A 16,453-nucleotide genomic window follows, 5' to 3' on the forward strand; every position below is an offset into this window, starting at 1 on the left:
AGCCAAATTGGTGCTACTGCTCTCATAAATTCAGGAACTAAGAGGTTCGTTGGTAGCATAAGTAGCAATGACATCCATGTCTTGACCTATTTGTAAAGATTGATCAACGAAGTGGTAGAGTTGATGCCCAAGTAAACAGAATCGCGGTTGTGGAGATACGGATACAGCAAATATATCTACAGATAGTTGACTGAATACGCTTTCTAGCCACCATTTATCCCAACCTTTTTTGTTTGGCAATGTTAGCTTTGAAACTAGCATAGGGTTGGAGGTGTCATTGGCTACTAGCTTTTGGTTTAAAATCCTCATTCCACAGGATCCATGGATCCTTCCACAAATTCACTTTCTTCCCATCTGTAATTACAAATCATTCTCCTCTTCAAATGGTTTCCCTGGCACCTAAAATTCCCTTCCAAATTGAATACATTTCTGCGGGAGTGTTTGCCTCAAAGAAGCTTTTGACAATGGCATTGATCATTTGGCGTGGTAGTTTGGACAGAAATGCTCTATGTATCTCAGCAAACTTATTAAGTCCTAAATGCCCACATTGTACTGGGGGTCATACAGATTCCCACAAGTTCAAAGCAAGTTAGAACCTTTCTGATTTAACAGAATTCCATCAAAACATCCTGGTAACCTTGTCAAGCCTATTATTGAGCAAGATTGGTAGTTGGAAGGTTGAAATTGTGTATGAAGGGATTGTTTGAACAATTGATCTTATCAGAGTAACCTTGTCAAGCTCATTATAAAGCAAATGCGTTAGACAAATATTTGCTCCTCCAACCATTGAGCTTGCTTTCCATTCTTTCATTTATAAACACAAAATCCTCAATTTTCTTTCTTGACAACATTAGAAAGGAAGAGGATTGTCCAAGTGTTTGAGATTGGGCTTTAAGCACCTTAGACCTTTGCTTAAAAGTGCACAACTATTACGTTTAACCTACCATTTGACAGCATAGCCTTAAACAGATGCATTTCGTATACACTTGAAAACTGTATGGAGGAATAAAATGCCATCAATCGAGTCCAGCATGTAGCTTACTTCAAACAAAAAAGTTACAACCTACACTATCACTATTTTTTATTATCTGATATTTAGTAGTGTACACCATTTGTTCGTACAATATGCCTACAACATACAGAAACCACTAGCCAGATCAACAAAATCTCATCAATATCGTTCAGCAAGGTCCAAATAAGCCCAAATAAGCTTTAGTCGCTTAACTTACCCAAAACTAGAATTTGACCTTACCGTGTACTCCGCTACAAGTTGAGCAAAAGACGATGACTTGTTTTCTAGCAATCTATTTGGAGAATCATATTCCTCTATAAGCCCTGCAGCAGGATTCAGTGAAATTTGCTAAGCCATAGGATTACAATGAAATCATATAAACCAAGAAACAACATTAGAAGTAGGAGAAAGTCATATGGTCAAACTAACCATTATTTAGTAGCAGAACCATGTCACTATGAAGAACAGAAGTTATTCGATGTGCAATGGTAATGATTGTACAGTTGGAAAAATGTTGACTGATGGTTTGCTGAATCAGATTATACGTAGCAGTATCAACAGATGCAGTAGCTTCATCAAGCACCAATACCTTACTTTTCTTGAGCAGCACACGGCCATGGCAGACCAGCTGCCTCTGACCCACACTCCAATTCTCTCCGTTCTCACTAACTGCAGCATCCCTAAGAATATAAGTAATATGTTTCCATTACATAATTTAATAATATTCCACATAAGAAGCTGAAATGACAAACCTGTGGAATCTAGTTTTCCTTCTTTCTCCCTAACTTTATCTCCAAGTTGACACTTATCCAAAGCCTAAAACAATTCAAGGGGAAAATTTTAAGGCAGTGAATAAATTAGAAAAAATAAATAAATAAAAGCAAATGCCACCCATTGACCGCAAATCATAAAGGCATTGCATGGCCACTTTACAAACAAATTTAGCAAAGAGAAAATTCTTTTAATAACCCAAGAAGAAATCAACCCACCTCCCAAATTTGTCCATCTGTATGCTCATCGAGTGGATCCAGGTTGCTTCTTATATTCCCTTCAAACATTGTTGGTTCCTGAGGGATAATGCTTAGTCTAGATCGCAAATCATGCAGTCCAATCAAGGAGATGTTGATTCCATCTATGATTATCTGACCAGCAACAGGTTCAACAATCCGGAAAAGTGCTTGTATGAGAGTTGATTTACCACTGCCCGTTCTCCCTACAATGTTAGTTTTCATTCCACTAGGAAAAGTACATGTGAGACCTCACAAAACAAGTGGCATATGTGGGGCATACCTTACCTACATTACACCCCTTATCATTAAATAATGTAGAACACATAAAAATCTTAGTCATGAACGACCTTATTAACAAGATTACGTTTGGTTGGTGATAAATAGTAATGGACCAAAACTACCTGCAGATCACAAAAATCCACTTCTCCATTTGGTGGCCAAGAATGATCTGGCCACCAAATGAACAATCCATCCACAAGTTGAGATCATAAAGTAAAAGGTGAAAAGAAACTTAATGTGAATGGCTCACCAAGATAAGGTCAGCAGAAGGTAAGAACTCTACTTGATGAGTAACATAAATCACTACTTTTGAACTCGAAGAGGCCCAGCAAACATTCCTGCCATATAGGTATCAAATAAATCCATTTCAAAAGAGCCAAGCAGCAACTACAGAAAACAAAATCCGAACAAAGTGCAAGTACATTCAAGTATCCCAACTAAAAACAAGAAACCATCTTCAATTTGTACAGCATCAGTTAATATATATATGATAAATTAGGGGGTTAAAACTCATTTTAATTAGAATGTAATGACATTAGAGTAGTATAGAAAATTACCCTAAAGAGGTGGGATCCAGTATGAGCATCCACAGCACTAAAAGGATCATCAAATAAATAGATATCAGCATTTTGGTATAGAGCACGTGCAATTTGGATTCTTTGCTTCTGCCCACCACTCAAATTGATTCCTCGCTCACCTATAACTGTCTGATCCCCAAACGAGAGAATTTCCAGATCCTTCTTCAATGAACATGCTTGAAGGACCCTTTCATACCTCATTCTTTCCATCTCCTTACCAAACAATATGTTTTCTTCAATCTTACCACTTTGTATCCATGGTGACTGAGCAACATAGGCCTTTGTCCCACACAACTTAGCAGTGCCAAATATCCTAGGAATTTCTCCAGGGATACAAGAAAACAAACTAGACTTTCCTGAACCAACAATTGCACTTTCAAATTTATATCTTTCAATGTAGGATTAGAGGAAGACAAATTCCAAGAGAAATTCCCATCAATAATCTCTATTGCTGTATCAGAACTACCTCTTGGAAGCTTCTCTATTGTGTCAAACTGCAAGTCATCAAGATAAAGGAATGATAAAATTCGATCAAGGGACACTTTACTTTGAGCAATCATTGAGATACCCTCGGGAAGATAAAAGATAGGCTCCTGAAGAATCCTAAACGTTGCAAGTGCAGATAAGATCTTCCCCGACTCAAGTGGGATTCCAAAGAGCGTACAAGCACCAAAAGTGACCACAGACACAAATGTGGGGGCACCCCAAAAGACAAATGTAGTCATCGCCATAGTGTAAACATACCTTTTTAACCATCCTGCCTCGGTCTCCCTGAGCTTGGTAATTTTAGATAGAAACTTCATCTCCCATCCTTGAAGCTTGAGAATCCTCATGTTCCTTAAAATCTCAGATGTTGCATTCATCCTTCTGTCTTTTGACTCCATTATCTTGTCCTAAAACTTCGCTTGTAATTTTCCCAGTGGATAATTAGCCAACATAACAAGTACAGTTGCAAAAAAAGCTGCAATTGAAGCAAGCCCAAGATTTTTATATAAAATTAACAATGTGATAGCAACATGAAGAGGGACCATCCATGGATCATGCATATACCAACCAAAGTCCCCTATCCTCTTAGCATCAACTGTCATGAGATTGATGATCTCCCCACTAGTGTGGCCCTGCTTTGACTGGCATGAAAGGGTCATACCTTTATTATAGATCATTGTAACCAATACTGATCGGACCCTAATTCCAACCAGCTGCAACCTAAAGGACCAATGCCTTTTTGAGATGCATTCCACAAGTTTTGCAGCAAAAATTACTGAAACCAGAACATAGCCCTCACTCTTGTTATGTTGGCCCCCATTGAGGTACTGAACAAAATTGTCAGTAAGATATGGCCCGACATAGGAAGCCAATGTGTTCATCATCACGTATATGGCTGTCAAAAGAATCTCTTTCCATGCGAAGAAGATCAATGCCTTCACTAGCTTCAATGTGCTCACTTCGTTAACTGTACCACACTTTGCCTCAAGCTTATTTCTAAATGCCAGGAAAGCCCCAACTACGCTATCACTGGGAGCAAGTTGAGGAACATCCTCAATGTCTAAAGTCTTCTCATTGCCAAGGGCAATTAGAGAACCCAGCCAAGAGAGGGTAAGATTGCTGAAAAATCCAGCACTTGAATAAGGGGTTACAATTTCAACCCCCTTGGACTTGCTTGACTCTAGTTCATTACTAGCACTAGAATCACCATTCAAGAGAGGTTCTTCAAGAAGGGTATCTTCACCCTCACTCTTTCCAAAAACCCGCACATAACAGAGGAAGAAACCCGAAACAACAGATAAAACATCGGAAACAGAATATTGAACTGGTAAATTAACACATTTTCTATAAAGAATAACATCTGTGACAAGGCAATAACAAGAAATGCAGAGATAGAAGCCCCACCAAACTCTCAATAAAAATGGGTACTTTGATTTAATTGAATTGAACAACTGGGAGTGCAGGTAAACACATACTGCACCCCAAGCATGCTCTGAGGGCTATATTCAAAAGGGTTACTTGACCTTCAGCAGACCAATCATTTCTATACAAATAGAAGTAATTCAATAAACATAACACTAGACTAAACACAAAAACACCAGAAACAACAAATTACAGGCACAAACCCCTTCTCTTCTTAAACATCTCCTTTGGACCTTCACTGTGCCCCACCTTGAATTTCTTGCACACCCATGAGATAAGCAACACAAATGACAAAACCAAGCGCAAAGAACCAGAAAACCCACGTAGGAAAACGGGCTTAAAGAGAAAATCAGAACCTGAGTACATGAGTGAAGAGTAGTAGTGTGAGAACAATATTGACATACTGTGGTTTGAGGATTGAACAAGTTCCATTTTTGGTAAAGCTTTAGTGGGTGTTAGACGGATTGTATATGAGTCATGGAGACCAAGAACTCATACATTGGCTAGTGACATGAATGAACAGCACAAAGAAAAGTTTTTGTAAGGTTGAATTTATTCAACCATCTAATTGGCTTTATTCCGTGCCAAATTTGCTTGTAATTCAGAATTTAGTAACCCTGTATTTAGGTAGGTTTGTTGTAAGGGTAGTGAGTGAGATAGAGTGAAGTTTGCTCAAGAGTGTGCAAGAAAAAAGAGACTCGCGGCTAGGACTCGCGAGTGGACTCGCGGCTGCAAGCCGCCAGAAGCAGCACACGTGCCAAGCATGCTGGAAAATGAACAGTCATGCTAGCTGGAGCACTACAGGACAAAACAGGACAACTGGCCATACGGTTAACTCGCGACTGGATCTCACGACTTGGTCAAGCCGCAAGGTCAAGCCACGAGCCACCCCTGTTTTGTAAAACCTGACGTTTCACATTCCTCTCCCACTCCAGTATAAATACCCCTTTAACCCACGATTGAAAGAGAGTTTCCAGAGAGAATTTTGAGAGAGAAACCCTAAAGAAAAACCAGATTGTTTCACCCACAATCTCTACCTTAGAGTCTCTTCAAATTCCTCAACTCTCTTCCTCTCCATTGTCAAATACTTGAGAGGCATTATACCAAACCTGGTTCTCACCATCATCATCACTGTGAGACAGTCGTTTGGATTTCTAGGAAGCAGTTAGGAAGGAACCAATCTTCATTGGTTGATGCTACGGTCTAGTAGCGGAATCCAGGAAGCTAGAAAAGAAAAAGGTTCGACGCAACCTCGTTGGAGCAAGAAGGTTGGAGGGCTTAGGTGCACTGGGTAGATTAGGCTTGGAGGGTCTATTGCTGTCCTTGTATCCCAATTGTATTTTCTAGTGGATTGATTACCGCTTGGAGGGCGGCGGAGAGGTTTTTCGCCGAGGACTTCAGTTTCCTCTTTGATAACACATCGCGTGTTGTCTTTGTGTTTGCATCTTCCTTCCTCTCTATCTTTGCCTTTTTATTATCTGCTGTGGATTTTATTTTGTTATGGTTTAGATAGTTTTTAACCAATTTCATATTATAGCATGTGTTAAGTTTCCGCACACTAGTTGTTTGACATATTGCTTGAATTGGTTGAGTTGTAATTTGGGGGTCTAAACGTTCAAAGGTGTTTTGTACACGTTTTTGAACTTTCAATTGGTATCAGAGCGGGTACACTTGTTGTGGTTTAAATACCTAAGTGTGATCCTTGACCCCTTGTGTTTATTTGCCATGGATTGTGATTTGTATGACTCTTTGCATGATTTGGTTGGTAATGAATGTAGCATGCCACGTGTTTGTGAAATTGCCTCTATGAGTGTTAATCCTCATAAGTGTGATGACATGTCTTCTCCCCCTTGGTATATGCATCTCTCCTATGGAATATCTCTCCCCCTACAAATGTGCATGAGAAATAGAATTTCTCCCCCTAAGGATGTGTACAAGAGTCATATAGAAATGACAAAATACTCCGAAACATTCTCTAGAGTATACTCTCCCCCTTTTTGTCAGGAATAGACAAAGGGTCAAGAAGAAACGAGGGCAAGATATGAAGGTATGAACAATGCTAATGATGCATGAGGAGTGCAAGATGAATGAGAAAATGAAGCTCAAACCTAAGACAAAGTAACATGCTACAAAGCATAAGGTAAGCATGACATGCTAGGATGAAGAAATAAGGTAAAGACCAATGCATGACAAGGGTAGCAAAGGTGTGTGCAAGAGGTGGCTAAGTGCAATGCATGACCAATGCATGAAAAATGCACATGTGGGGCAAAGTGTGCAAAATACACAACTAATGAACCAAACATGTTCCTAATGAGGAAACATGAGAAACCCCAAAGTTTGGTACTCATCGGAGTCCAAACAAGCGAGAAAATGTCTAAGAGGCATTTTATCAAACACCTAGCATGCACACTATGAATAATAATGTGAAACAATGCATGAACATCATGAAATCCACCCTTAATACATGTTCTTTCTGCCACAAGGGGCCAACATCCAATGCATATCAACAAAAGAAAACAATCCCATAAAGAAATTTGACAAAAATTAAGTTTTCCCAACCCCAATGATAAAATCCACAGCAGATAATAAAAAGGCAAAGATAGAGAGGAAGGAAGATGCAAACACAAAGACAACACGCGATGTGTTATCGAAGAGGAAACCGAAGTCCTCGGCGAAAAACCTCTTCGCCGCCCTCCAAGCGGTAATCAATCCACTAGAAAATACAGTTGGGATACAAGGACAGCAATAGACCCTCCAAGCCTAATCTACCCAGTGCACCTAAGCCCTCCAAGCTTCTTGCTCCAACGAGGTTGCGCCGAACCTTTTTCTTTTCCAGCTTCCCAGATTCCGCTACTAGACCGTAGCATCAACCAATGAAGATTGGTTCCTTCCTAACTGCTTCCCAGAAATCCAAACGACTGTCTCACAGTGATGATGATGGTGAGAACCAGGTTTGGTATAATGCCTCTTAAGGATTTGACAATGGAGACGAAGAGAGTTGAGGAATTTGAAGAGACTCTAAGGTAGAGATTGTGGGTGAAACAATCTGGTTTTTCTTTAGGGTTTCTCTCTCAAAATTCTCTCTGGAAACTCTCTTTCAATCGTGGGTTAAAGGGGTATTTATACTGAAGTGGGAGAGGAATGTGAAACGTCAGGTTTTACAAAACAGGAGTGGCTCGCGGCTTGACCTCGCGGCTTGACCAAGTCGTGAGATCCAGTCGCGAGTTAACCGTATGGTCAGTTGTCCTGTTTTGTCCTGTAGTGCTCCAGCTAGCATGACTGTTCATCTTCCAGCATGCTTGGCACGTGTGCTGCTTCTAGCGGCTTGCAGCCGCGAGTCCACCCGCAAGTCCCAGCCGCGAGTCTCTGTTTTCTTGCACACTCTTGAGCAAACTTCACTCTATCTCACTCACTACCCTTACAACAAACCCACCTAAATGCAGGGTTACTAAATGCTGAATTACAAGCAAATTTGGCACGGAATAAAGCCAATTAGATGGTTGAATAAATTCAACCTTACAATCTCCCCCTTTGGCTATTCCGTGACAAAACCCTAAAACAGACTCTAGACTTAACATGTGAGTTGGGAACAGTTGAACAAAACTCACTCACACCTAACTCTAGAAGCTGTGAAGCACTTGAATCATATGAACATAATACTCCTGAAACACAACAATACACCATGATCATTGTAAGCAGAAAATTATAAATGCATATGAAACAGGCAATATGTGATCAAGCAAAGATGGAGTTAATAAACAAACCATGGCTTGATCAACCAAGTGAACACCACAAGGTAGTGATCACAGTGCTCATTCACACTTGGAATGAACACAAGGACATACAAGTTAACAAGCACAAGGCAAGACACTTGTATGCTCAACACTCAACCAATGCATAACACATAAGGCATATGCATCTAGGAACAATCCTACAAAGGCACAAGAGTGACAGTACATAAACCAAAATGCAGAACATTTAGAAGTACTGATTTCAATATAGCATAAAGGCTGCATAAAGCAAGGTACATACCATAAAGCCTACAAACTATGCATAAAACATTAACCCTAAAAGCTTACAAAAGCACATGGGTACAAACCACAAAATACTGAATATAAACTTAAACAATATAAATTAAAAGTGCTTAAAATTTCTCCCCTTTAAAGTGATGAGAAGCTGTGATGCACTTGGAACATATATACTTATAACCTGAAACACTTGCACAAAATACATTAGACCCTCAAGGTAAAGCAAGTAATAAAGAACAAGTATAATATAACAAGTATAGAAATGGCTATAATGATCACATAGCAAAGCAAATGATCATCTGAACATGCATTCAATGAAGCATAATAGCATAGGGATATATGCATGTCCAAAGCACAAACATGATGCAATGAGAACAACAAAGCATTACTCAAAGTACCATAAAGCCAACAAGAAAACAAATAGAACAAGGTTTTTTAGTTAACACAATGTCTTCTCCCCCTTGGTATATGCATCTCCCCTATGGAATATCTCTCCCCCTACAAATGTGCATGAGAAATAGAATTTCTCCCCCTAAGGATGTGCACAAGAGTCATATAGAAATGACAAAATACTCCGAAACATTCTCTTTTGTTATGGCTTAGATAGTTTTTAACCAATTTCATATTATAGCATGTGTTAAGTTTCCGCACACTAGTTGTTTGACATATTGCTTGAATTGGTTAAGTTGTAATTTGGGGGTCTAAACGTTCAAAGGTGTTTTGTACACGTTTTTGAACTTTCAGTTTTCATCTTTAGCCGGAAAGGTGTGAACTTGTAGGGACACTGACTCTGACTGCAACTGCTGGTTGGACCTGAACCATGTGTCCGTCCGACAGTTTTTTTGCTTTTTTGTGCTAGCTTTTTGTCTTAACTTTATTTATTTGCTCTTTTTAGAATCAAGATTGAATTTTTATTCTGCAAAAGCTAATCTGCATCTACAGATAGAATACAATCAATGTCATCAGGAACCGAATCCATCCAAGCAGTGAAATCCTCTACTTCTGGTGCTTTTCTAGTTAAAAGCTACCACATCGCCTTCACGTTGAACATTATTGAAAACAAAAGGCCCTTAGGCGCTTGAGTGCATTGATCCAGGTTGCATACTGGACTTCTGCATGAAGAGCAAAAGCTTCAACCGCCACAACCCAGTTAGGGAGCCAGACTTGTTGCACCATTGATGCCATAACCTGTCCCTGAGAATCATGTATAATTACTCCCAAACCTACTCTGTTCACCTCTGAAAATACGGCACCATCACTGTTAGCTTTAAACCAGTCTTGTTTTGGAGGGAACTCTTTCAGGATTTTAAATCCTCTCCATTTTCAAGCTTTGCCATCTTATTTAAAACTCGTTAACTGTTCGTTTTGGATTAGCTAATTTAGCTTTTTACTGAATTTTTTTAAGTGAAAGTACTATAAATAAAAGTTAGAAGCTAAATAAAATAAATTGATCGATTTTTCTACCAAAGTTGGCAACAACAAAAAGTAAAGTCAGACTTGCAATAAACAAAAAATACATACAATAAGATAAATTATGATGGGATCCTATATCTATGTGAGAGGAGAGAGCATCTTGTTGTAGTTGCAAACAAGCTTCACCCAAAAAAAAAAAATGGGCAAAAAATCATCAAATCATCATCATCTCTAAAAAAATTTATAATTTAAATACTCCATTTCTTTAATAAAAATTATACATGACTTCTAGCAAATAAGTTCATAAATTAAGATCAATCTTTCTAATCAAATCCAAAAATATACTCTCAACTATAATTTAATTAATCATTGACATAAAATTATGAAAATGTGGTCAAGTCTCTTTTTTTTTTTTTTTTTTAAGAAGAAGATGTGTTCAAGTTTGATTTGTGTTTAGTGCTCTAAAAATAAAATTAAGTAGCTTTACCCTAGAAACTTGAATAAAATTGGCTTTACTCGACTCAGATTTTAGCGTTATTAAGAAGTAAATTGACAAATCTAATGACTTTTTTTTTTTTTTTGGGTTTTTGGGTGTAAGTTTACTATTTCTATTCTATGGCCAAAAGTGTGGAAGATATTTTAATTTACTTGCTTTCCCATTTCCCTAAGAAACTTGTGGCATTGTGAAGGTCACTAATCATTGTAGCACATGATTCACATTCAATCAATTAATAAATTTTACTCAAATAAAAAATATCAATTAATAAATTATTTACTTACATTATCTTCTAGAAAGCACTAACGCAGCTCCAAGGTCGCCGCACCGAAGTCCAACGCGGCGTCCGGCGACTGACTCGCCGACTCTCCCTTTTTTTTTTTTGATTCGCACCAATTCGTGCCAAAACGAGCCGATTCCGATGGAAACAGGAACCGAAACGGCCATCGAAACATGCCGATTCCGGTCGAAACAGCCACCGAAACAAACCGATACGGCCGAAACTGGCCGAAATGGGTAACGGCTGCCATTCTTCTGCTTCATGTGGCCTTGTGAGAGGAAAAAAAAAAAAAAAGAGAGAGAGAAGGAAGAAGAAGATGAAAAGACAAAAAAAAAAATGGATGGAAGAAAAATAAAGATATGTAACAAAAGAATATAAATTAAGTAGGTGAGAAAGTCAAAAATTATTTAATGTGGGTGGGCTTGGGAATTGGAAATTGAGTAAAGGAACCTACTTGAAATGTGGTTTTTTGTTTACAATTACCAAAAGTATTGATTTTATTAAAAACAAATCATAAATAATTATTTTTTAATAATAAATTCTATCATTTATTTGAATTTTTTTATATAAAAATATTAAATTCACTATATAAAAATATTTTTAATAATTTTTTAATCGCCGAGTCCCGCCACAACCGCACCCGCACCTGAGTCTCGAAACGCACTTGTGCTCCATAGATTATCATGTGCCCCTGGCATCACATGTAATTATCATTTCATCTGTCAATTTTACTCCACATTTTTGACTGAGGGTCTATTTGCATATCACTTATTTCTAAAAACTGAAAATACTATAATAAAATAATTTTTAAATGTATGAATAATGTTGTGAGACCTAGTTTCAAAGAAAAATTTGTTGAAATCTGTACTTGCGGGTCCCATGAACAGTGCACGAGATCCACAAAAAACGCAGCCGCCAGCACAAACACAAACACGTTGCTATCCAAACTAACACCAAGTTTACAATTGTGGTACCTTTATTTTATTTTTATTTTTTTTCAAGCTATGGTACCTTGATTTAATTCTCAAATCTTTTTTTGCCCATTTCATTTCCCATGTATATGAAAAGTAGAGAATCAAAATAGGACAAATAAAAAATTCATGCAAAAACGGAGTTTTTTCTTCTATTCCTTTGGGTTATTGGTAAAGAATTAGGTTATTTTGTAAACGAGTCCTGTATTTATTTTATTTTTTTTTGGAAATATAAGTAATGGATTTATTTACTTCTTCTTTAAGTCGTTCAAGACTTATATAGAGCATGAATTGTCTGTAAAAAGTATTAGAAACAAATTTCAATCACAAAGTACATTATTTACAAAATAGCTCGTCTTAGATAATAACTGAATATAAAATGCATTTTGTTCCCAAAATTTTTTTACAAAATTTAAAACGCTTTCAAATAACAAATATAGATAGCTTAATTTAAAAAGTCTAATACACTGTATCGACTATATTTTGTTAGAAAATAATCACATCATTTTAAGGATTTAGGATTAACACTTACAAGTCTCATCTACTATTTTCTTTTTTCACTTAACCAAACAAAAAAAAAAAAAAAAAATCATCAAATTTTTCCTCACATCCCTTGAATCTGCGACTAGTATTATTAAAGTTAAAAACATGTTGATTAATAGGTCAGTCTCTTGAGCGAAATCTCTAGCACAATTATCCTCACGATAAGGTTGTTTCCTCACTTGAAAATATTTTTAGGTGATTTCATATTTAATCCAACTAATTTAAATGAGAAAGTTGATTGTACCGAATACAAGATCAAGTTTAAATGGAACTTTTTTATGTGTGTTTGTGCACTCACTACATTGCATAAAAAGAACTCTCTCTCTCTCTCTCTCTCTCTCTCTCTCTCTCTCTCTCTCTCTCTCTCTCTCTCTCTCTCTCTCATGTCAAGAAAATCTTCAATATGATCCATTAGAGAGGCCCGGCTACCTCAGATTAGTCAGAAATATTGTTCCCGGTTATTTTTTACGTCTATCTTGGATTGTTATGGGTTGATTTCGCAGTTCTCTCTAGTCATGTCAAGAAAATCTTCAATATGATCCATTAGAGAGGCCCGGCTACCTCAAATTAGTCAGAAATATTGTTCCCGGTTATTTTTTACGTCTGTCTTGGATTGTTATTGGTGGATTTCGCAATTTTTTTATTGAATCGAAGTTGTTTCAATTGGTGGTTGAGGAAGGGGGGAACTTTTTCTCCCTTAGGATTTTTGAACAGGGGAAGTATTTCATGCAATTAGTTTTTATGGGTAAGAATGCAGCACGATGGTTAATGCAAAGCTTGGAACACACAGTGATTGGGATTAACCCCAAACACTTCTTCACGCTCAGGGAAGGAGACACCGCATACACAGTGCAACGCGGCTCTAACTCGTTTGTTAGTAACAGAGTTAAAAGTTGGCGGGATGAGAAGATCGATCATTATTCCTGCAGGCAAGGCACAACAAGGTTGGAGGGCCTTTGGAATTGAATTAAGGAGAATGCTTGAACCTTCTCACTATGCGTTGGGTGGTCCAAAAGCTTTACCGTACAAGTCTAAGTTGGGTTCAGAGATTCACCCTTCTCGGTCCTTTGTTGAAACGGTAAAAGCGTCTATGCAGGGAAGGAAGCATTCGTACCAACCCTCCATTAGAGAGACAGAGAAGATTCAAGTAGTGGAGAACACTATGCCGCCTCCAAGAGATGAAGCTGGGATTCAGGTGGTGGCTTTTGAAGTTCCGACTGATAAGGCTATACCGATTGCCATGGGTGGTGTGGAGGGGAGTCACTGTGGTATTAATGGAGATGCTAAGTTTAAGGAGAAAATCCCGGAACAAAATAACTTCAGATTGAATAATTTGATTTTGAAAGAGGTTGATTCGGTAGGGAGCATCAAATTAGGAGGTCTAGCTGGTTAAGGAAAGGTTTGATTGTGGAAGTAAATGAATTTGGTAAGAGGCGGGTGTCTTGGCAACGTTTTAGGAGTGATAAGCAAGTTGTAAAGTGGGTGGCACGTGAGGATCTTTCTGCCCAGGTTGGTATTAAGGGAATGGACAATGGGCTTTCTGAAGCCCATGCACCTTATTTGGGTATTGATAAGAGTTGCTCAGGCCCACTGTTGCCTAGCCCTTTTTCTTTTGAGGTAGGGGCTTGCTCCAAGCATTCCCATAATAAACCCAGCCCAAGTTCTACGGGCCCATTTGTGGAAGATGGTAAGGTTGAGTCAAACACCTCAGGCCCGAGCTCCATATCGTATGGTACGAGTGCTTGTGTGCTCCCTGCGAGCTCGATGCTTGATTCTCTACCAACAAGGAGGACGGCAATGGCTCCGGTGGTTGACTTAGGCTCGATCTCTTCCATATCGGCACCGGAAGTTCATGGCGGGAGTGGGTCTTGCGTCCAGGTGAGCCCGAGCTGGCTTACCCAACCCCCCATCTTGCCGATATCAGTAGCGGAAGTGGTCCAGGGCACGTGCAAGCTGGGTTCATCACCCTTAGCTCCGATATGCCCCTCGCTGGAACCGGCGGAGATAAAGGTGTTGCCTTCAGGGGACCCAATACAAAAGCTGGTGGAGAAGTCATCATCTCCGGCAGCGACGAAAGATGAGGTTGAAGAATTATTGGGTACGGAGGTAAGGGCAACGGTGCATGAGGCTGCTGACTGTAAGGTGGTATCTAATGCTTCTCCCACTATTAGGGAATTGGTCAGTGATTTGGACAAATCATGGGGTAATTCCAAGGAGTGGATGCTACAATTGCGGGATGGTCGACAAATAGTGATTCCGCTATCTCTATATCGATCTCCAGAGAGTGTATCGGATTGCTCAGTCACTGATCTAGAGATTGTAACAGGCAATGATTCTTTTATCAATGACGGTCAGATGGTTAGCTAGGCAGAGGACTGTGATGGGTTAGTTGATTCTTTGTCTCTTGTTAATGAGGCAGAGGAGGAGATGTGGGATTTTGATGAGAGGTCGATGACTTGGGATTGTAGTGGCAAGCCTTTAGTTGTGGTACCTTTGGCCACAGAAGTTCCTTTGGAGTTGGAGTGTAGTTCTGAGCTAGGGGTTGGGTGTAAGGAGTCGGTTGATGGTAATAATTTATCACAATAGGTAACTAATCGAATTAAGGCTTTTAGAAAATCAGTGGGCACTTCTTTGGAAGGTTTTGAGGAGCAGATTACAGGATTGCTGCTAGCTATAGAGGCCAAGAAAAAGAATAAAAAGCTTAAGGCAGTAGATGATCAAATGAAGCATGGCAAGTCGGGGTAGAAAGGTCAGCGGGAGTTGAAAAATTTATTGACCTCTATGAATGTTGAGGTTGGTTCAATGAAATCAAGGAATGCGAGTAAGGAACGGGCTGTGGTGGTTCATCAATGAATTTGAAGATTATTTCCTGGAATGTTAGAGACCTGAATGATAGGGATAAAAGGCTTCGGGTTCGTAATATGGTCCGAAGATGGGGGCCAAATGTTATTTGTTTTCAGGAAACTAAAATGGAGTTGATAACTAGAGCTGTGATTCGCAGTTTGTGGAGGGGTCAACACGTTGATTGGTCTTATCTAGGCTCTTGTGGAGCCTCTGGAGGGGTGCTACTGATGTGGGATACACAGGCTATGAATAAAGTGGAGGAAGCTGTGGGGCAATTTTCGGTTTCTTGTAGATTTACAAATGTGTCAGATCAGTTTGTTTGGGCGTTTACTGGTGTTTATGGTCCTAACTCTGTGAGAGACAAAAGGTTCTTATGGGAGGAATTAGTTGGCTTGAACAGTTGGTGGAATGTTCCTTGGTGTGTGGGTGGTGATTTTAATGTGGTAAGGTTTCCTTCCAAGCGTTCTGGTTCTACCTCCTTTACTGCTGCTATGCGGGAGTTTTCCAATTTTATTTATGAGCAAGAGCTCATTGATATTCCACTTCAAAGGGGATCTTTCACTTGGTCTAATACTCGTGAAGTTGCTTCGAAGGCTAGGCTGGATAGATTTTTGTTTTCTGCAGATTGGGAGGATAATTTTCCATCTGTCTTTCAACAACGCTTGCCTAGGCTATTATCTAATCACTTCCCGATTGTTCTTGAGGGGGGTGCCTTTCAGAGAGGTAGGAGGCCGTTTAGATTTGAGAATATGTGGCTTAAAGATGAGGGTTTTCTGGAGAGGGTGCGGTCTTGGTGGGAATCTTATAATGTCCTAGGAGCCCCGAGTTTTGTTTTGGCTAATAGTTGAAGCTCTTGAAAAATGACTTGAAGAAATGGAATGTGGAGGTTTTTGGAAATGTTGAAGATCGGGTGAGAAAATTGTGGCAAGAGCTTAGTGATTTAGAGAAGACTGAGGATAGTTGAGCTTTATTGGAGGAGGAAAGGCTGGAGTTGGAAAGAGTTCGAGGTGAATTAGAAAAAGTTACTTTGATGGAGGAAATTTGTTGGAGGCAGAAGTCTAAAGTCCTTTGTATTAGAGAAGAAGACAGGA

The 16,453-nt window shown here is 39.1% G+C and overlaps 1 protein-coding gene and 1 pseudogene across 1 annotated transcript; one reads left to right on the forward strand and one right to left on the reverse strand.

Annotated features, from left to right (window-relative positions):
- Positions 1-956: 956 nt before the first annotated feature.
- LOC126728607 (ABC transporter C family member 3-like) lies at positions 957-5,320 on the reverse strand (annotated as a pseudogene).
- Positions 5,321-15,367: 10,047 nt separating this feature from the next.
- On the forward strand, positions 15,368-16,210 carry LOC126728608 (uncharacterized). The gene has a single exon (XM_050434405.1). It carries the CDS (start codon positions 15,368-15,370, stop codon positions 16,208-16,210), a length of 843 nt encoding a protein of 280 aa, XP_050290362.1.
- Positions 16,211-16,453: the final 243 nt, after the last annotated feature.

This window comes from Quercus robur, chromosome 5 (assembly GCF_932294415.1).
Source record: "Quercus robur chromosome 5, dhQueRobu3.1, whole genome shotgun sequence".
Taxonomy (NCBI): domain Eukaryota; kingdom Viridiplantae; phylum Streptophyta; class Magnoliopsida; order Fagales; family Fagaceae; genus Quercus; species Quercus robur.